A 21,210-nucleotide genomic window follows, 5' to 3' on the forward strand; every position below is an offset into this window, starting at 1 on the left:
CCTGTTCTCACACCAAGAGAAGTATTTTTTCCAAATACGGTGGTAATGTTTAGACGTTACCCCCTTTCTGGCTTGTATCAGGGTTGGAAAAATCCTATCCGGGATTCCTTTCCGGGCTAGATTTTGACGCTCAACCTCCATGCCGTCAAACGTAGCCGCGGTAAGTCTTGATAGACGAACGGCCCTTGTTGGAGAAGGTCCTCGCAAAGAGGTAGAGGCGTGGTCCTCTAGGAGCATCTCCAGTAGATCCGCATACCAGGCCCTTCTTGGCCAGTCCAGAGCAATGAGAATTGCTTGAACCTTTTTCCTTTTTATTCTTTTGAGAATCTTTGGGATCAATGGGAGTGGTGGAAACACGTACACTATCTGGTAGACCCATGGTGTCAACAGAGTGTCCACCGCCACTGCTGGTGGGTCCCTTGACCTCGAACAATACCACTTGAGCTTCTTGTTGAGACGAGAGGCCATCATGTCGATTTGTGGAATTCCCCACCGACGTGTCAAGCACCCGAACACCTCCAGGTGAAGGCCCCACTCTCCTGGGTGGAGGTTGTGTCTGCTGAGGAAGTCTGCTTCCCAGTTGTCTACTCCCGGAATGAAGATCACGGACAATGCCACAGCGTGCCCTTCTGCCCAAAGGAGAATCCTTGTGACATTGCTGCTCTGCTCTTCGTTCCGCCCTGTCAGTTTATGTACGTTACTGCCGTCACATTGTCCGACTGAACCTGAATGGCTTGATCTTGAAGAAGATGAGATACCTGTAGAAGGCCATTGTATATGGCCCTTAGTTCCAGAATGTTGATGGAAGAATGGCTTCCTGACTTGACCATCTTCTTTGGAACTGTTCCCCCTGGGTGACTGCTCCCCAATCTCTGAGGCTTGCGTTAGCAGAATCCAATTTTGAATTCCGAACCTCCGGTCAGGTGAGAAGTCTGAAGCCCCCACAGAAGAGAAATCCTGGATTTTGGCGACAGACGATTCTATGGTGCATGTGAAGATGCAATCCGGACCATTTGTCCAACAGATCCAGCTGGAAGGGCCTTGCGTGAAACCTTCAGTACTGCAGCGCCTCGTAATCTAGGCGAATGCATAGATGCACCGATATCCGGGTTTGTCTTAGAACATCCCGCACCATCGACTGGATAACTAATGCCTTTTCCAACGGAAGGAACACCTTCTGTGACTCCATATCCAGTATCATCCCCAGGAACGGGAGCCTCCCTGTTGGTTCCAGATGAGATTTTGGTAGGTTCGGAATCCACCCGTGATCCTAGAGCAGTCAAGTTGAGAGGGCAATGTTGTCTAACAACCTCTCCCTGGATGGTGCTTTTATCAGCAGAACGTCCAGGTATGTTATTATGTTCACTCCCTGTTTGCCATTACCTTGGTGAACACCCTCGGTGCCGTAGAGAGGCCAAATGGCAGGGCCTGGAACTGGTAGTGACAGTCCTGTAAGGCAAACCTTAGATAAGCTTGATGAGGCGGCCAAATCGGAATATGAAGGTACGCATCCTTGATATCCAGAGACACCAAGAATTCCCCTTCCTCTAGACCTGAGATCACAGCTCTCAGAGACTCCATCTTGAACTTGAACACCCGTAAGAACACCCGTAAGTACGGGTTCAACGACTTGAGATTTAAAATGGGCCTTACCGAACCGTCCGGTTTCGGAACTACAAACAGGTTGGAATAATAACCTTGACCTTGTAGCTGAAGTGGAACTGGAACAATGACCTGAGTCTGTACCAGTTTTAGAATTGCTTCCTGTAAAGTCATACTTGCTTCTGGAGAAGCTGGTAAGCCTGATTTGAAGAATCTGTGAGGTGGGAGTTCTTTAAACTCCAATCTGTAGCCCTGGGCTATAAGATCTTTGACCCAGGGATCCTGGCATGACGTTGCACATATGTGACTGAAGAGTCTCAAACGGGCTCCCATCTGCCTGTCTTCCAGGCAGTGCTGTCCACCATCATGCTGAAGGCTTAGAGGAAGTAGATCCGGGGTTCTGTTCCTGTGAACCTGCAGTTGCTGGTTTTCTGGGTTTACCTCTATTGCCTTTAAAGGCCGTAGAACAGTGGTTTTCAACCACTGTCAGAAGCTTTTACATGTGCCGCCAGAGATGCGCTGCCCGTCAGCACGCCTGTAAACTTTGGCAACGCACCATGACACATCACGTGGGCGCCCGCTGCAAGCCCGGCTGGCTGGCTGGCCGGCCGCCCACCCGCCCGCCGCCGCCAGCCAAGTGCTACTCCCTGCTGCTCCTGACTGCTCACGGCCTCTTTAACTCCTGCCGGCTGACGCTGAGGGAGGGAGAGGCAAAGGGAAAAGTAATATTGAAACCTACTTACAGGTATGGTCCAGTGTATGTGTGAGGAATTAACGTGGGGGCCAATATGTGTAATCACTGTGGGGGGCCCATGTGTGTAATTACTGTGTGTGTGTGTGTGTGTGTGTGTGTGTGTGTGTGTGTGTGTGTGTGTGTTGGGGGGGAAGGGGGAAGGGAATGATATGTGTAATTACTGTGTGTGTGGAAGGCCAATGTGTGTAATTGCTGGGTGGAACAATATGTATAATTAATGTGGGGGGCCCATGTGTGTAATTACTGTGTATGTGTGTGTGTGTATATGTGTAATTACTGTGTGTGGAAGGCCAATATGTATAATTACTGTGGGGGGACAATATGTGCAATTAATGTGGGGGGGACAATATGTGCAGTTACTGTGGGGGGGACAATATGTGCAAATACTGTGGGGGGGACAATATGTGCAATTACTGTGGGGGGGACAATATGTGCAATTAATGTGGGGGGGACAATATGTGCAATTACTATGGGGGGGACAATATGTGCAATTACTGTGGGGGGGACGACAATATGTGCAATTACTGTGGGGGGGGGACAATATGTGCAATTACTGTGGGGGGGGGCAATATGTGCAATTACTGTGGGGGGGACAATATGTGCAATTACTGTGGGGGGGGGACAATATGTGCAATTACTGTGGGGGGACAATATGTGTAATTACTGTGGGAGCCAGTGCATTTGTTTCATTACTGTGGGGACCAATGTGTGTTTTAATTCCCCATGTGGGCCAAAGTGTGTGTTTTGGGGGGGGCGTTTTGGTTCGTGGAGTACTGACGGTGTACCTTGGCAATTTTAGAATTTTGTTTGGCGTGCCCCGAATTGAAAAAGGTTGAAAATCACTGCCGTAGAAGAACCTTTGGTTTTGTTTTTAAACTTCGCTGTCCAAAAGGACTGCAGAGGTAGAGCAGTGTACGATTTTCTAGCCGGGGGAGCTTCGGAAGGAAGGTGTGTAGACTTACCCGCCGTAGCTTGGATATCCACGTATCCAGTTCATTTGCAAAAATGGGTTCACCTGTGAAAGGTAGGCTTTCCACGCCTTTCCTGGAATCCGCGTCCGCAGTCCACTGGCGTAGCCACAAGCCCCTGCGTGCTGACACTGCCATGACAGTGGTGCATGCATTGAGTAAACCAATTTCCTTTATGGCCTCAACCATAAAGTTAGAAGAATCCTGTATATGTTTTAGGAGTAAAATTATATCCCCCCTGGATAAGGAATCTAATCCGTCAATGAGATTACCATTTTGCAATGACCCTAGAGATCCATCCATGTGGTCTCAATCTTGCGGTCTGCAGCATCCTTCAAGGAAGCTGCCTGAGGAACAGGTAAAACTATCTTACGAGACAGCCTAGAAACCGATGCGTCTACTATAGGTGGGTTTTCCCATTTTTTCCTATCATCCTGAGGAAACGGGAAGGACGCGAGTAACCGTTTTGTGACCTGAAACTTCTTGTCAGGATTTACCCAAGTTGCTTCAAATAGGGAATTTAATTCCTTAGATGCAGGGAAAGCAGCCGAAGATTTCTTTTTCACATTAAAATAAGATTCCTCCTCGTCCTCTGATACCTTATCAGGGATGTGCAGGACGTCTCTAATAGCTTCTATCAGGGCCTGTATTCCCTGTGACAAAGCAGCATCTCCCCCTCCCGAGTCCACCTCACCCTCCTCTGAGTCTGATACATCATCACCATCAATATCAGCCTGCATGATTTGGGCCAGGGTACGCTTCTGTGGACAAATGGCAGGGGTCTGAGACGCTGGAATGACCACTGAATCTCTATTCATCAGGTCATAAACAGATTGCCTTAAGTATTGCGTCTCCTTCTCATTTTGGGATAATTTATTTGAAATATTTGAAATCATCCCTTTTAATGAATCTAACCATAATGGTTCAGATCCACTAGCCTGAGAATGTATACTATCCTGAGTACACGACAGTGATACCCCAGATTGAGAGAAACACTCTGCTGTGCATGAAACACACTCCTTTGACATATTAAATGTAAAAGAACACACACACATACATGATGAATAGGTTAAAAGCACAGTTAACCCACACAGAGCCCCCTAGGGAGACATACAGTATGATGGAGCCAGCCACACAGCGCCCTTATAGCTAATTATAATAAGAATTTACTTACCGATAATTCTATTTCTCGGAGTCCGTAGTGGATGCTGGGGTTCCTGAAAGGACCATGGGGAATAGCGGCTCCGCAGGAGACAGGGCACAAAAAGTAAAGCTTTAGGATCAGGTGGTGTGCACTGGCTCCTCCCCCTATGACCCTCCTCCAAGCCTCAGTTAGGTACTGTGCCCGGACGAGCGTACACAATAAGGAAGGATTTATGAATCCCGGGTAAGACTCATACCAGCCACACCAATCACACTGTACAACCTGTGATCTGAACCCAGTTAACAGTATGATAACAGCGGAGCCTCTGAAAAGATGGCTCACAACAATAATAACCCGATTTTTGTAACTATGTACAAGTAATGCAGATAATCCGCACTTGGGATGGGCGCCCAGCATCCACTACGGACTCCGAGAAATAGAATTATCGGTAAGTAAATTCTTATTTTCTCTATCGTCCTAGTGGATGCTGGGGTTCCTGAAAGGACCATGGGGATAATACCAAAGCTCCCAAACGGGCGGGAGAGTGCGGATGACTCTGCAGCACCGAATGAGAGAACTCAAGGTCCTCCTTAGCCAGGGTATCAAATTTGTAGGATTTTACAAACGTGTTTGCCCCTGACTAAATAGCCGCTCGGCAAAGTTGTAAAGCCGAGACCTCTCGGGCAGCCGCCCAAGATGAGCCCACCTTCCTTGTGGAATGGGCATTTACATATTTTGGCTGTGGCAGGCCTGCCACAGAATGTGCAAGCTGAATTGTATTACACATCCAACTAGCAATAGTCTGCTTAGAAGCAAGAGCACCCAGTTTTTTGGGTGCATACAGGATAACAGCAAGTCAGTTTTCCTGACTCCAGCCGTCCTGGAAACATATTTTCAGGGCCCTGACAACATCTAGCAACTTGGAGTCCTCCAAGTCCCTAGTAGGTGCAAGGCACCACAATAAGCTGGTTCAGGTGAAACACTGACACCACCTTAGGGAGAGAACTGGGGACGAGTCCGCAGCTCTGCCCTGTCCGAATGGACAAACAGATATGGCTTTTTTGAGAAAAAACCACCAATTTGACACTCGCCTGGTCCAGGCCAGGTCAAGAGCATGGTCACTTTTCATGTGAGATGCTTCAAATCCACAGATTTGACTGGTTTTAAACCAATGTGTTTTGAGGAATCCCAGAACTACGTTGAGATCCCACAGTGCCACTGGAGGCACAAAAGGGGGTTGTATATGCAATACTCCCTTGACAAACTTCTGGACTTCAGGAACTGAAGCCAATTCTTTCTGGAAGAAAAATCGACAGGGCCGAAATTTGAACCTTAATGGACCCCAATTTGAGGCCCATAGACACTCCTGTTTGCAAGAAATGCAGGAATCGACCGAGTTGAAATTTCTTCGTGGGGCCTTCCTGGCCTCACACCACGCAACATATTTTCGCCACATGTGGTGATAATGTTGTGCGGTCACCTCCTTTCTGGCTTTGACCAGGGTAGGAATGACCTCTTCCTGAATGCCTTTTCCCTTAGGATCCGGCGTTCCACCGCCATGCCGTCAAACGCAGCTGCGGTAAGTCTTGGAACAGACATGGTACTTGCTGAAACAAGTCCCTTCTTAGCGGCAGAGACCATAAGTCCTCTGTGAGCATCTCTTGAAGTTCCGGGTACCAAGTCCTTCTTGGCCAATCTGGAGCCATGAGTATAGTTCTTACTCCTCTACGTCTTATAATTCTCAGTACCTTAGGTATGAAAAGCAGAGGATGGAACACATACACCGACTGGTACACCCACGGTGTTACCAGAACGTCCACAGCTATTGCCTGAGGGTCTCTTAACCTGGCGCAATACCTGTCCCGTTTTTTGTTCAGACGGGACGCCATCATGTCCACCTTTGGTAATTCCCAACGGTTTACAATTATGTGGAAACTTTCCCATGAAGTTCCCACTCTGCCGGGTGGAGGTCGTGCCTACTGAGGAAGTCTGCTTCCCAGTTTCCATTCCCGGAATGAAACACTGCTGACAGTGCTATCACATGATTTTCCGCCCAGCGAAAAGTCCTTGCAGTTTTTGCCACTGCCCTCCTGCTTCTTGTGCCGCCCTGTCTATTTACGTGGGCGACTGCCGTGATGTTTTATCCCACTGGATCAATACCGGCTGACCTTGAAGCAGAGGTCTTGCTAAGCTTAGAGCATTATAAATTTACCCTTAGCTATATTTATGTGGAGAAAAATCTCCAGACTTGATCACACTCCCTGGAAATTTTTTCCTTGTGTGACTGCTCCCCAGCCTCTCGGGCTGGCCTCCGTGGTCACCAACATCCAAAACTGAATGCCGAATCTGCGGCCCTCTAGAAGATGAGCACTCTGTAACCACCACAGGAGAGACACCCTTGTCCTTGGATATAGGATTATCCGCTGATGCATCTGAAGATGCGATCCGGACCATTTGTCCAGCAGATCCCACTGAAAAGTTCTTGCATGAAATCTGCCGACTGGAATTGCTTCGAAGGAAGTCACCATTTTTTTACCATGGCCCTTGTGCAATGATGCACTGATTTTAGGAGGTTCCTGACTAGCTCGGATAACTCCCTGGCTTTCTCTTCCGGGAGAAACACCTTTTTCTGGACTGTGTCCAGAATCATCCCTAAGCACAGGAGACTTGTTGTCGGGATCAGCTGCGATTTTGGAATATTTAGAATCCACCCCTGCTGTTGTAACAGTATCCGAGATAGTGCTACTCCGACCTCCAACTGTTTCCTGGACTTTGCCCTTATCAGGAGATCGTCCAAGTAAGGGATAATTAAGACGCCTTTTCTTCGAAGAAGAACCATCATTTCGGCCATTACCTTGGTAAAGACCCGGGGTGCCGTAGACAATCCAAACGGCAGCGTCAGAAACTGATAGTGACAGTTCTGTACCACGAACCTGAGGTACCCTTAGTGATAAGGGCAAATTTGGGACATGGAGGTAAGCATCCCTGATGTCTCGGGACACCAGATAGTCCCCTTCTTCCCGGTTCGTTATCACTGCTCTGAGTGACTCCATCTTGATTTGAACCTTTGTAAGTGTTCAAAATTTTTTTTAGATTTAGAATAGGTCTCACCTAGCCTTCTGGCTTCAGTACCACAATATAGTGTGGAATAATACCCCTTTTCTTGTTGTAGGAGGGGTAATTTAATTATCACCTGCTGGGAATACAGCTCGTGAATTGTTTCCCATACTGCCTCCTTGTCGGAGGGAGACCTTGGTAAAGCAGACTTCAGGAGCCTGCGCAGGGGAAACGTCTCGACATTCCAAACTGTACCCCTGGAATACTACTTGTAGGATCCAGGGGTCCTGTACGGTCTCAGCGTCATGCTGAGAGCTTGTCAGAAGCGGTGGAACGCTTCTGTTCCTGGGAATGGGCTGCCTGCTGCAGTCTTCTTCCCTTTCCTCTATCCCTGGGCAGATATGACTCTTATAGGGACGAAAGGACTGAAGCTGAAAAGACGGTGTCTTTTTCTGCAGAGATGTGACTTAGGGTAAAAACGGTGGATTTTCCAGCAGTTGCCCTGGCCACCAGGTCCGATGGACCGACCCCAAATAACTCCTCTTCCTTTATACGGCACTACACCTTTGTGCCGTTTGGAATCTGCATCACCTGACCACTGTCGTGTCCATAAACATCTTCTGGCAGATATGGACATCGCACTTACTCTTGATGCCAGAGTGCAAATATCCCTCTGTGCATCTCGCATATATAGAAATACATCCTTTAAATGCTCTATAGTCAATAAAATACTGTCCCTGTCAAGGGTATCAATATTTTTAGTCAGGGAATCCGACCAAGCCACCCCAGCTCTGCACATCCAGGCTGAGGCGATCGCTGGTCGCAGTATAACACCAGTATGTGTGTATATACTTTTTATGATATTTTTCCAGCCTCCTGTCAGCTGGCTCCTTGAGGACGGCCCTATCTATAGACGGTACCGCCACTTGTTCTGATAAGCGTGTGAGCGCCTTATCCACCCTAAGGGGTGTTTCCCAACGCGCCCTAACTTCTGGCGGGAAAGGGTATACCGCCCATATTTTCTATCGGGGGGAACCCACGCATCATCACACACTTCATTTAATTTATCTGATTCAGGAAAAACTACGGTAGTTTTTTCACATCCCACATAATACTCTCTTTTGTGGTACTTGTAGTATCAGAAATATGTAACACCTCCTTCATTGCCCTTAACGTGTGGCCCTAATAAGGAATACGTTTGTTTATTCACCGTCGACACTGGATTCAGTGTCCGTGTCTGTGTCTGTGTCGACCGACTAAAGTAAACGGGCGTTTTAAAACCCCTGACGGTGTTTCTGAGACGTCTGGACCGGTACTAATTGTTTGTCGGCCGTCTCATGTCGTCAACCGACCTTGCAGCGTGTTGACATTATCACGTAATTCCCTAAATAAGCCATCCATTCCGGTGTCGACTCCCTAGAGAGTGACATCACCATTACAGGCAATTGCTCCGCCTCCTCACCAACATCGTCCTCATACATGTCGACACACACGTACCGACACACAGCACACACACAGGGAATGCTCTGATAGAGGACAGGACCCACTAGCCCTTTGGAGAGACAGAGGGAGAGTTTGCCAGCACACACCAAAAACGCTATAATTATATAGGGACAACCTTATATAAGTGTTTTCCCTTATAGCATCTTTTATATATTTCTAACGCCAAATTAGTGCCCCCCCTCTCTGTTTTAACCCTGTTTCTGTAGTGCAGTGCAGGGGAGAGCCTGGGAGCTTTCCCTCCAGCCTTTCTGTGAGGGAAAATGGCGCTGTGTGCTGAGGAGATAGGCCCCGCCCCTTTTTCGGCGGCCTCGTCTCCCGCTCTTAACGGATTCTGGCAGGGGTTAAATATCTCCATATAACCCCCGGAGGCTATATGTGAGGTATTTTTAGCCGAAAAAGGTTTTCATTTGCCTCCCAGGGCGCCCCCCTCCCAGCGCCCTGCACCCTCAGTGACTGCCGTGTGAAGTGTGCTGAGAGGAAAATGGCGCACAGCTGCAGTGCTGTGCGCTACCTTAAGAAGACTGAGGAGTCTTCTGCCGCCGATTCTGGACCTCTTCTCGTTTCAGCATCTGCAAGGGGGCCGGCGGCGAGGCTCCGGTGACCATCCAGGCTGTACCTGTGATCGTCCCTCTGGAGCTAATGTCCAGTAGCCAAGAAGCCAATCCATCCTGCACGCAGGTGAGTTCACTTCTTCTCCCCTAAGTCCCTCGTTGCAGTGATCCTGTTGCCAGCAGGACTCACTGTAAAATAAAAAACCTAAGCTAAACTTTTCTAAGCAGCTCTTTAGGAGAGCCACCTAGATTGCACCCTTCTCGGCCGGGCACAAAAATCTAACTGAGGCTTGGAGGAGGGTCATAGGGGGAGGAGCCAGTGCACACCACCTGATCCTAAAGCTTTACTTTTTGTGCCCTGTCTCCTGCGGAGCCGCTATTCCCCATGGTCCTTTCAGGAACCCCAGCATCCACTAGGACGATAGAGAAATTGTAGCTGGGTCGCAAACTAAGCATTTGTAATAAAGGCTCAGTATTCTAATACTGCTCCCCCACTTTGCTATGACCCCCTTACCGCTAAGGCAGGCTGGAGTCCTTGTGGAGGGGCTGCGCTTCCCTGCCAGTCTGTCTGTGTAGAGCCGCAGAGGGAAAATGGCGCTAGTGAGCTGCTGGATCCGCTCATAGTGAAGCCCCGCCCCCGTAATGGCGTGCGGTCTTCCTGTTTTTTTATACTGGCTGAGGTATGTTTGTTGCTTAACAGTGGGTTAGAACCCCTGTAAGCTAGTTTGCCAGCATGGGTATTTCATTAGTGGCTCAGCTCGCCCCTCACAGCGGGACACGCGCACCGCATGTCATCCTGAGCCCTGGAGCGCAGCTTGCATGTCACCTTATACTGCCATTGACCCACTAACCGGTACACCGGCCGTCTACTCATCACTCTTCTGGCTCTGTTAGGGGTGGTGGCGTGCTGCGGGTCTGTACGCTTGCCGTGTTGGGGCTTGCGAATAGAACCCTCAGGAGCTCAGTGTACTGTCAGCGGGGAATGGGACCATTAACCCTGGAGGAGGTTGGGCCGTTCCCCCCTGTAAGTCCCACGAAGCAGACAGGCTGTTGCCAAACAGCGCTGTCTGAAAACAACAAACAGCAAAATAAATGTAGAAAACTCTTCAGGAGCTTCCCTAAGTGTGATCGGCTCCTCTGGGCACAGTTTCTAAACTGAGTCTGGTAGGAGGGGCATAGAGGAAGGAGCCAGCCCACCCTATCAAGTTCTTAAAGTGCCCATGGCTCCTAGTGGACCAGTCTATACCCCATGGTACTAATGTGGACCCCAGTATCCTCTAGGACAGGCATTCCCAACCACGGTCCTCAAGGCACACTAACAGTGCAGGTTTTAGTGATATCCAGGCTTCAGCACAGGTGACTTAATTAGTAGCTCAGTTATTTTGATTTAACCATCTGTGCTGCAGCCTGGGTATCACTAAAACCTGCACTGTTGGTGTGCCTTGAAGACCGTGGTTGGGAATGCCTGCTCTAGGACGTAAGAGAAATATTTTTAACTTTAAACAAAAAGGACACATTTTATAATTTGCATTGCTTTATACTTAAAGAACTCAGTAAAATAGACTTTATTAGGGAAAAAAGGCAAGACAAAAAAGTGCACTAGAAAATCAACTCATAAGGTAAATGGCTATTGAATTCTCTGTACCTGTAGCTGCATAGACTGCTGTTTTCTCTTCGTCACTTTCATTGCCACTGAGAGATTGCAGAGTATTTACTGCTGAAGTCTTTGTTTCCTTCAAGCGTTTCTGTGAAACAATAGAGGTTCTTCCTCCTCCCAAATTACGGACTTGGAACCCAATTTTAACTTTCTTATTGATGGGACTGCCTGTCATAGGTTGTAGGGTAGGTGGATGTTCATGAGCAGTAATATTTTCTAATGGGAGAGTTGCATCTGTAGGCTCAAGCATAGGAGGAGGAGCGGACTTCTCATCTGTAATGTAAAAGCCATACGTGTAACAATATGTCAGTTGTCAAGTATTACAAATTGGAAACTGAACACCAAAATGTATCAATCAGTACTGTTTTACAATGGAGTGCATGCAATGGTTATCAAATGGACTGATACTGTACAATGAAAATATGGAAAGATGGCAATCAGTGCCCCTATATATATTTTTACAAAAGTAATAATACCAATCTTTGCTCATTTTTATTCAGATGTGAAGTGAAATGATACAAAAAAAGAAGAAAATGGCCTCAATGTCATCTTCAATTTCCCTGTACTTTTTTTTTTTTTTAACTGTATTTCATTTTAAGAGGTTTACTGATACAATAAAAGTGGACAAGTCACTGGAACTGGCTCATTCATGGCTAAATTGTGCATTTTAATTTACATTAGATAAATCACATGTAAAAAACACACAAGGGTTATCTTGAAGAAACAAAACAAACCCCTCAACTACATATTGTAATGGATGCCCAAATGTGCAGGGAAATGCTTTTTTGTATAAGGATTATCACAGCATATCATTTTTTTATTTATTTTTTATGCTGGACTTGTATGCCTATGTCTCGCAAATTTATCTATGGTGTTTTTGCTTCAATAAGAAAAAGAGAAAAAATAAAATAAAAAAACCCCTCCAGGCTCACTGACCAGCTCTTAGCTTTTAGGTGTCTATATAGTCAGGCAAATACTGAAGAGAAGAGTGGTAGATTTGCTTTTTTTTTCTCTATATTTGTTTCCTCTTGGTCACATACGGAGATAAAACATTAGCTGATGACAATGGGGCAGATGTACTAAGCCTGGAGAAGGCATAAAGAAGTGCTAAAGCAGTGATAAATGTAAGGTGATAACGCACCAGCCAATCAGCTCCAAACTGTCAATTTACATATTGGTGCTGATTGGCTAGTGGATTATCACCTTGCATTTATCACTGCTTTATCACTTCTTTATGCCTTTTCCAGGCTTAATACATCTGACCCAATGTCAGGAGTTGTAACCAAATCAGAATCAGCTTTATTGGCCTGGTATACTTGCGTATACTAGGAATTTGTCTTCGATTTGCTATACAACAGCCAAGTAGGTAACAACGCAGTTCTATCACCTCTCCACATGCCAAAATCATTAGTGAACCTCGACGTCCGCTCTCATTCATTTCTAGACAGAGCTGCCCTATATGTAATAAACAAACATTACAAATTGTGCAGCTCTCTTGTAACTATGGAGTATTGCAGTACATTTGTCATAGTAAATTTAGAAAATATTAAAATAAAAATTTAAACTGAAGTGAAACGCCTCCACAACAAATGGCTGAAACAAGCTTTTGAAAAACAAGGTAAAAAAATAAAAAAAAACTTTGATAATGCAGATAAATGAAAGTCATCATGCATTTATTGTATGGAAAGGATACAATCAAACACAAAGGTTTATCATACATTTAATTAAATGTTAATTTGTCCTAATATCAAAAAATGCGACTGGGACACAAAATGTAAAATATAGTGATGGCAAAAACGTGCTATAGCACGTATTGTACTCAGTTTTGAGGAGTGGGGACTCAGTTTTCCACAAGGGATGGGTCCCCAGGGATGCGTTCTGCTGCAGCCAATCCCTAGCTGTCAGCGTGACAATGGCACTGCATCCGAATGAAACTTAGCTACACTGAGTGTGCGGGACTCCCATGGAGGTTGCAGAAGACGGTGTATCTCTGCGTTGGCTGCACACTGGGGGATTCAGTGAGTTAGTCACACACTTTTGTGACAGTCAGCAGGTGGCAGGTGCTGCGGGGATGAGCGTGTAACCCGGATTAGCGGGTGACTATATATGTGCTGTAGTAGGGGAGAGCAGGTGACTAACTGTGCATCAGTGGTGTGCGGTGAGGTCAGTGGCTGGTGAGGCATGCCCGTTACCACCGCTGCTATAGCCGCTGCCAGTGCCCGCTACTGTACTGCTGCCCATGCCTGTTAAAGTCACCGCCAGCTACCGCCCCCACAGCTAATTCCCAGTCAAATGCCACCACCAATGCCCGGGAAGCCTAGGGAATAGCAGCAGCCAAGGCCTGGGTAGCAGAGGTGCCCGGGGTTAAGGAGAGCAGTGGAGGGTCTGCCTGGAAGCATGGAGGATTACAGCTGCAGGCCGGTTGATCGAGACAGCTGTAGTAATCGGCTGATGCCGTTATACCCTGGCACACACGCAGAGATCAGCCCTCCCCTTATACCCCGGCAGACACACAGTAATCACCCTATCCCCCTCCCTTTATACCCCAGCACATATGCAGTAATCACCCCCCCCACCCACCCCCCACGGAGCCTGTCCTTTAGAACTGAACCCTCACAGATGCTGTCCCGCAGCACTGACACCCCACAGTCCAGGACCCACAGCACTGACACCCCACATGCCGGACTCTGCAGCACTGGCACCCCACAGACCAGACTCTGTCCCGCAGCACTGGCACCCCACAGACCCTGTCTCGCAGCACTGACACCCCACAGACCCTGTCACACAGCACTGACACCCCATAGACCCTGTCACACAGCACTGACACCCCACAGACCCTGTCACACAGCACTGACACCCCACAGACCCTGTCACACAGCACTGACACTCCACAGTCCAGACACCACAGCACTGACACCCCACAGGCCGGACTCTGCAGCACTAGCACCCCACAGACTGGACTCTGCAGCACTAGCACCCCACAGACCGGACTCTGCAGCACTAGCATCCCACAGACCAGACTCTGTCCCGCAGCACTGGCACCCCACAGACACTGTCCCGCAGCACTGGCACCCCACAGACACTGTCCCGCAGCACTGGCATCCCACACACACTGTCCCGCAGCACTGGCACCCCACAGACACTGTCCCGCAGCACTAGCACCCCACAGACACTGTCACGCAGCACTGGCACCCCACAGACACTGTCCCGCAGCACTGGCACCCCACAGACACTGTCCTGCAGCACTGGCACCCGACAGAACGGACCCTGTCCCGCAACACTGGCACCCCAAAGACCCTGTCCCGCAGCACTGGCACCCCAAAGACCCTGAACCGCAGCACTGGCACCCCAAAGACCCTGAACCGCAGCACTGGCACCCCACAGACCCAGTCCTGCAGCACCGACACCCCAATGACCCTTCCTTCCCTTATACACACAGTGCGCACTTCTCCGTGCCAAGCGCTGCTGTGTACTGACCATGGGCTGCCCTGCTCTCTGTAGTGATGGGTAGTTCATGAATGATTAGTTCAAAATGAACTAATCTTCAAAGTGAACTAGTTCGTTCAGTTCACAGCTTTGGCAAAGATTAGTTCATCAGGAAGGAGGAGTCAGACACAGACACAGACAGAATAGAGCCAGCAGCTGCATTAGGCTTCTCACTGTCTCATTCACTTCACTGGATTTTCACTTCCTGAATCTGATGCTGAAAAATGAAAGGTAAAAGTACAACACAGCCCAGCAATACAGATCTAATAAAAAAATAGCATCTGCACTGCCTAGCCAAAGACTATGTGTGTCTGTGAGTGAGCATGTGTGGTCATGCTGCTCACCTTTCTGTGATATAATCACTGTCCTATTAGTCCAGATGTCCAAACACTTGCTGCTACTTCTGGTACTACTGGCTTCTGTGTATACTGCTGTGCTAAATCTTCTGATGGGTGTTGTGTAGGTGCAGCTGCAGCAGCACTGTTGTTATTCAGCTCTCACTCAGCAATACTCATGAGTCAGTACATCTCTGCTGCCACAGGGGTCACTGCTGTGCTCAGACATGGAGTGGACTCACTCTGTGGAGCCGATTGAACTGCATTGTCCCGATGACTCATGAGTCATTCTCCTTGCAAGTAGTTCAGTGATTCATTACAGTTCACTGATCAGTTCACTGACTCAATGACTCATATAGCCATACGAGTCAGTGCAGTACTTCTAAGCTACCCTGTGTGGCACTGCTGTGCTCAGGCATATGCTATGGAGCTGATACTGAACTGCATATAGCTATCATTAATTCACCTAGCATATTAGGTGGTCACAAGGTACACTGTCACTCCCAATCAGCCAAAGACACAGTTCTGAGTGCAGCATTCTATCCTGTAGGGTCTGATTACTCTACACAAGACATAGGGGGATATGTATGTTTGTCTGATGAACCTTCAGACTTTAAATAATTAAAATATGATGGTACATATACTTAGGTAGTTCTATAAAAGTGGAGATTTTGCCCATAGCAACCAGAGTGTGTGTGTGTGTGTGTGTGTGTGTGTGTGAATACTATATACTCATGAGTCAGTTTACCTCAGCTGCCACAGGGGTCACTGGCTGCTGTGCTCATGGAGTCAGTGGACTCTGTGTAGCTGAGTGAACTGCATTGTCCTGACGACTCATGAGTCACTCTCCTTGCAAGTAGTTCAGTAGTTCAGTGATTCATTACAGATCACTGATCAGTTCACTGACTCAATGACTCATACAGCCATACGAGTCAGTGCAGTGCTTCTCAGCTACCATGTGTGGCACTGCAGTGCACAGGCATATGCATTGTATGGAGCTGATACTGAACTGCATATAGCCATGATTCATTCCCCCAGTATATTAGGTGACAAGCTACACTCCCAGTCAGCTAAAGACACAGTGCTGAGTGCTGCATGCTATCCTGTAGGGTAGGATTACTCCACAGAAGACACAGGAGGATATGTACTATGAACCTTCAAGTGACAAAGTAGAGCAGTTGCCCCTAGCAACCAATCAGCTTCTGTCACTTTATAATAAGAATTTACTCACCGGTAATTTCTATTTCTCGTAGTCCGTAGTGGATGCTGGGTACTCCGTAAGGACCATGGGGAATAGACGGGCTCCGCAGGAGACTGGGCACTCTAAAAGAAAGATTAGGTACTATCTGGTGTGCACTGGCTCCTCCCTCTATGCCCCTCCTCCAGACCTCAGTTAGGGAAACTGTGCCCGGAAGAGCTGACACTACAAGGAAAGGATTTGGTATCCAGGGTAAGACTCATACCAGCCACACCAATCACACTGTACAACTCGTGATAACTATACCCAGTTAACAGTATGAATAACAACTGAGCCTCACTGAACAGATGGCTCATAACAATAACCCTTTAGTTAAGCAAGAACTATATACAAGTATTGCAGAAAATCCGCACTTGGGACGGGCTCCCAGCATCCACTACGGACTACGAGAAATAGAATTACCGGTGAGTAAATTCTTATTTTCTCTGACGTCCTAGTGGATGCTGGGTACTCCGTAAGGACCATGGGGATTATACCAAAGCTCCCAAACGGGCGGGAGAGTGCGGATGACTCTGCAGCACCGAATGAGCAAACTCAAGGTCCTCCTCAGCCAGGGTATCAAACTTGTAGAATTTTGCAAACGTGTTTGATCCCGACCAGGTAGCAGCTCGGCAAAGTTGTAAAGCCGAGACCCCTCGGGCAGCCGCCCAAGAAGAGCCCCCTTCCTCGTGGAATGGGCTTTTACTGATTTAGGATGCGGCAGTCCAGCCGCAGAATGAGCCTGCTGAATCGTGTTACAGATCCAGCGAGCAATAGTCTGCTTAGAAGCAGGAGCACCCAGCTTGTTGGGTGCATGCAGGATAAACAGAGAGTCAGTTTTTCTGACCCTAGCCGTCCTGGAAACATATATTTTCAGGGCCCGGACTACGTCCAGCAACTTGGAATCCTCCAAGTCCCGAGTAGCCGCAGGCACCACAATAGGTTGGTTCAAATGAAACGCTGATACCACCTTAGGGAGAAATTGGGGACGAGTCCTCAATTCTGCCCTGTCCATATGGAAGATCAGATAGGGGCTTTTACAGGACAAAGCTGCCAATTCTGACACACGCCTAGCCGAAGCCAAGGCCAAAAGCATGACCACTTTCCACGTGAGATATTTCAACTCCACGGTCTGAAGTGGCTCAAACCAATGTGATTTTAGGAAATCCAACACAACGTTGAGATCCCAAGGTGCCACTGGTGGCACAAAAGGGGGCTGAATATGCAGCACTCCCTTAACAAACGTCTGAACTTCAGGCAGTGAAGCCAGTTCTTTTTGAAAGAAAATAGACAGGGCCGAAATCTGGACTTTAATGGATCCCAATTTTAGGCCCATAGTCACTCCTGACTGTAGGAAGTGCAGAAATCGACCCAGCTGAAATTCTTCTGTTGGGACCTTCATAGCCTCACACCAAGCAACATATTTTCGCCAAATGCGGTGATAATGTTTTGCTGTCACATCCTTCCTAGCTTTTATCAGCGTAGGAATGACTTCAACCGGAATGCCCTTTTCCATCAGGATCCGGCGTTCAACCGCCATGGCGTCAAACGCAGCCGCGGTAAGTCTTGGAACAGACAGGGCCCCTGCTGTAGCAGGTCCTGTCTGAGAGGCAGAGGCCAAGGGTCCTCTGAGATCATTTCTTGTAGTTCCGGGTACCAAGTCCTTCTTGGCCAATCCGGAACGATGAGTATAGTTCTTACTCCTCTCTTTCTTATTATCCTCAGTACCTTTGGTATGAGAGGAAGAGGAGGGAACACATAAACCGACTGGTACACCCACGGTGTCACTAGAGCGTCCACAGCTATCGCCTGAGGGTCCCTTGACCTGGCGCAATATCTTTTTAGCTTTTTGTTGAGGCGGGACGCCATCATGTCCACCTGTGGCCTTTCCCAACGATTTACAATCAGCTGGAAGACTTCTGGATGAAGTCCCCACTCTCCCGGGTGGAGGTCGTGCCTGCTGAGGAAGTCTGCTTCCCAGTTGTCCACTCCCGGAAAGAACACTGCCGACAGTGCTATCACGTGATTTTCCGCCCATTGGAGAATCCTTGTGGCTTCTGCCATCGCCATCCTGCTTCTTGTGCCGCCATGTCGGTTTACATGGGCGACCGCCGTGATGTTGTCTGACTGGATCAGCACCGGCTGGTTTTGAAGCAGGGGTTTTGCCTGACTTAGGGCATTGTAAATGGCCCTTAGTTCCAGAATATTTATGTGTAGGGAAGCCTCCTGACTCGACCATTGTCCTTGGAAGTTTCTTCCCTGAGTGACTGCCCCCCAACCTCGGAGGCTTGCATCCGTGGTCACCAGGACCCAGTCCTGTATGCCGAATCTGCGGCCCTCGAGAAGATGAGCACTCTGCAGCCACCACAGCAGAGACACCCTGGCCCTCGGGGACAGGGTGATCAGCCGATGCATCTGAAGATGCGATCCGGACCACTTGTCTAACAGATCCCACTGAAAGATCCTTGCATGGAACCTGCCGAATGGAATTGCCTCGTAAGAAGCTACCATCTTTCCCAGGACTCGCGTGCAGTGATGCACCGATACCTGTTGTGGTTTTAGGAGGTCTCTGACCAGAGATGACAACTCCTTGGCCTTCTCCTCCGGGAGAAACAACTTCTTCTGTTCTGTGTCCAGAATCATACCCAGGAACAGCAGACGTGTCGTAGGAACCAGCTGCGACTTTGGGATATTCAGAATCCAGCCGTGCTGCTGTAGCACTTCCTGAGATAGTGCTACTCCGACCAACAACTGCTCCCTGGACCTCGCCTTTATAAGGAGATCGTCCAAGTACGGGATAATTATAACTCCCTTCTTTCGAAGGAGTATCATCATTTCGGCCATTACTTTGGCAAATACCCTCGGTGCCGTGGACAGACCAAACGGCAACGTCTGGAATTGGTAATGGCAGTCCTGTACCACAAAACGGAGGTACACCTGGTGAGGTGGGTAAATGGGGACATGTAGGTAAGCATCCTTGATGTCCAGTGATACCATGTAATCCCCCTCTTCCAGGCTTGCAATAACCGCCCTGAGCGATTCCATTTTGAACTTGAACTTCCTTATATAATTGTTCAAGGATTTCAAATTTAGAATGGGTCTCACCGAACCGTCTGGTTTCGGTACCACAAACATTGTGGAATAGTAACCCCGTCCCTGTTGAAGGAGGGGAACTTTGATTATCACCTGCTGGAGGTACAGCTTGTGAATTGCCGCCACTACTACCTCCCTGTCCTGGGGAGTAGCTGGCAAGGCTGATTTGAGGTAACGGCGAGGGGGAGACGTCTTGAACTCCAGCTTGTATCCCTGAGATACCACTTGTAGAACCCAGAGATCCACCTGTGAGCGAACCCACTGGTCGCTGAAGTTCCCGAGACGGGCCCCCACCGCACCTGGCTCCACATGTGGAGCCCCAGCGTCATACGGTGGACTTAGTGGAAGCAGGGGAGGATTTTTGTTCTTGGGAACTGGCTGTATGGTGCAGCTTTTTCCCTCTACCCCTGCCTCTGGGCAGAAAGGACGCGCCTCTAACCCGCTTGCCTTTCTGAGGCCGAAAGGACTGTACTTGATAATACGGTGCTTTCTTAGGCTGTGAGAGAACCTGAGGTAAAAAAGTCGACTTCCCAGCTGTTGCTGTGGATACAAGGTCCGAAAGACCGTCCCCAAACAATTCCTCACCCTTATAAGGCAAAATTTCCATGTGCCTTTTAGAATCAGCATCACCTGTCCACTGCCGAGTCCATAATACTCTCCTGGCAGAAATGGACATTGCATTAATTCTAGATGCCAGCAGGCAAATGTCCCTCTGTGCATCTCTCATATATAAGACTACGTCTTTAATATGCACTATGGTTAGCAATATAGTGTCCCTGTGAAGGGAATCAATGTTATCAGACAGGGAATCAGACCACGCTGCTGCAGCACTACACATCCATGCTGAAGCAATAGCAGGTCTCAGTATAGTACCTGAGTGTGTATACACAGACTTCAGGATAGCCTCCTGCTTTCTATCTGCAGGCTCCTTTAAGGCGGCCGTATCCTGAGAAGGCAGTGCCACCTTTTTTGATAAGCGTGTGAGCGCCTTGTCCACCTTAGGGGATGTATCCCAGCGTAACCTATCCGTTGGCGGGAAAGGGTACGCCATTAGTAACCGCTTAGAAATTACTAGTTTCTTATCTGGGGAACCCCACGCTTCTTCACACAATTCATTTAACTCATCAGATGGGGGAAAAGTCACTGGCTGCTTTTTCTCCCCAAACATAATACCCTTTTTTGTGGTAACCGGGTTAATGTCAGAAATGTGCAACACATTTTTCATTGCCGTAATCATGCATCGGATGGCCCTAGTGGATTGTATATTTGTCTCATCCTCGTCGACACTGGAGTCAGACTCCGTGTCGACATCTGTGTCTGCCATCTGAGGTAGCGGGCGTTTTTGAGCCCCTGACGGCCTCTGAGATGCCTGGGCAGGCGCGGGCTGAGACGCCGGCTGTCCCAAAGCTGCGTCATCGAACCTTTTATGTAAGGAGTTGACACTGTCGGTTAATACCTTCCACATATCCATCCACTCAGGTGTCGGCCCCGCAGGGGGCGACATCACACTTATCGGCACCTGCCCCGCCTCCACGTAAGCGTCCTCATCAAACATGTCGACACAGCCGTACCGACACACCGCACACACACACAGGGAATGCTCTGACTGAGGACAGGACCCCACAAAGTCCTTTGGGGAGACAGAGAGAGAGTATGCCAGCACACACCACAGCGCTATATAAACAGGGATTTACACTAACAAAAGTGAATTTTCCCTATAGCTGCTTAATATACTCAGTTTGCGCCTAGATTTAGTGCCCCCCCTCTCTTTTTTACCCTTTGAGCCTGGAAACTGCAGGGGAGAGCCTGGGGAGCTGTCTTCC

At 48.4% G+C, this 21,210-nt stretch overlaps 1 protein-coding gene across 4 annotated transcripts in view; it reads right to left on the minus strand.

Moving 5' to 3' along the window:
* Positions 1 to 21,210, minus strand: part of BRPF3 (bromodomain and PHD finger containing 3) — a 344,329-nt gene that overhangs the window by 73,902 nt on the left and 249,217 nt on the right. For all 4 annotated transcript variants that reach the window (XR_010235041.1, XM_063954946.1, XM_063954945.1 and 1 more), the window contains exon 8: positions 11,225 to 11,509. Coding sequence is in view for 3 of the 4 variants with exons in the window: in XM_063954946.1 (XP_063811016.1) it covers positions 11,225 to 11,509 (285 nt within the window). In the remaining variant the exon portion in view is untranslated. The remainder of the gene's footprint in view (positions 1 to 11,224; positions 11,510 to 21,210) is intronic.

The sequence above is a fragment of the Pseudophryne corroboree genome, chromosome 2 (genome assembly GCF_028390025.1).
Source record: "Pseudophryne corroboree isolate aPseCor3 chromosome 2, aPseCor3.hap2, whole genome shotgun sequence".
Taxonomy (NCBI): Eukaryota; Metazoa; Chordata; class Amphibia; order Anura; family Myobatrachidae; genus Pseudophryne; species Pseudophryne corroboree.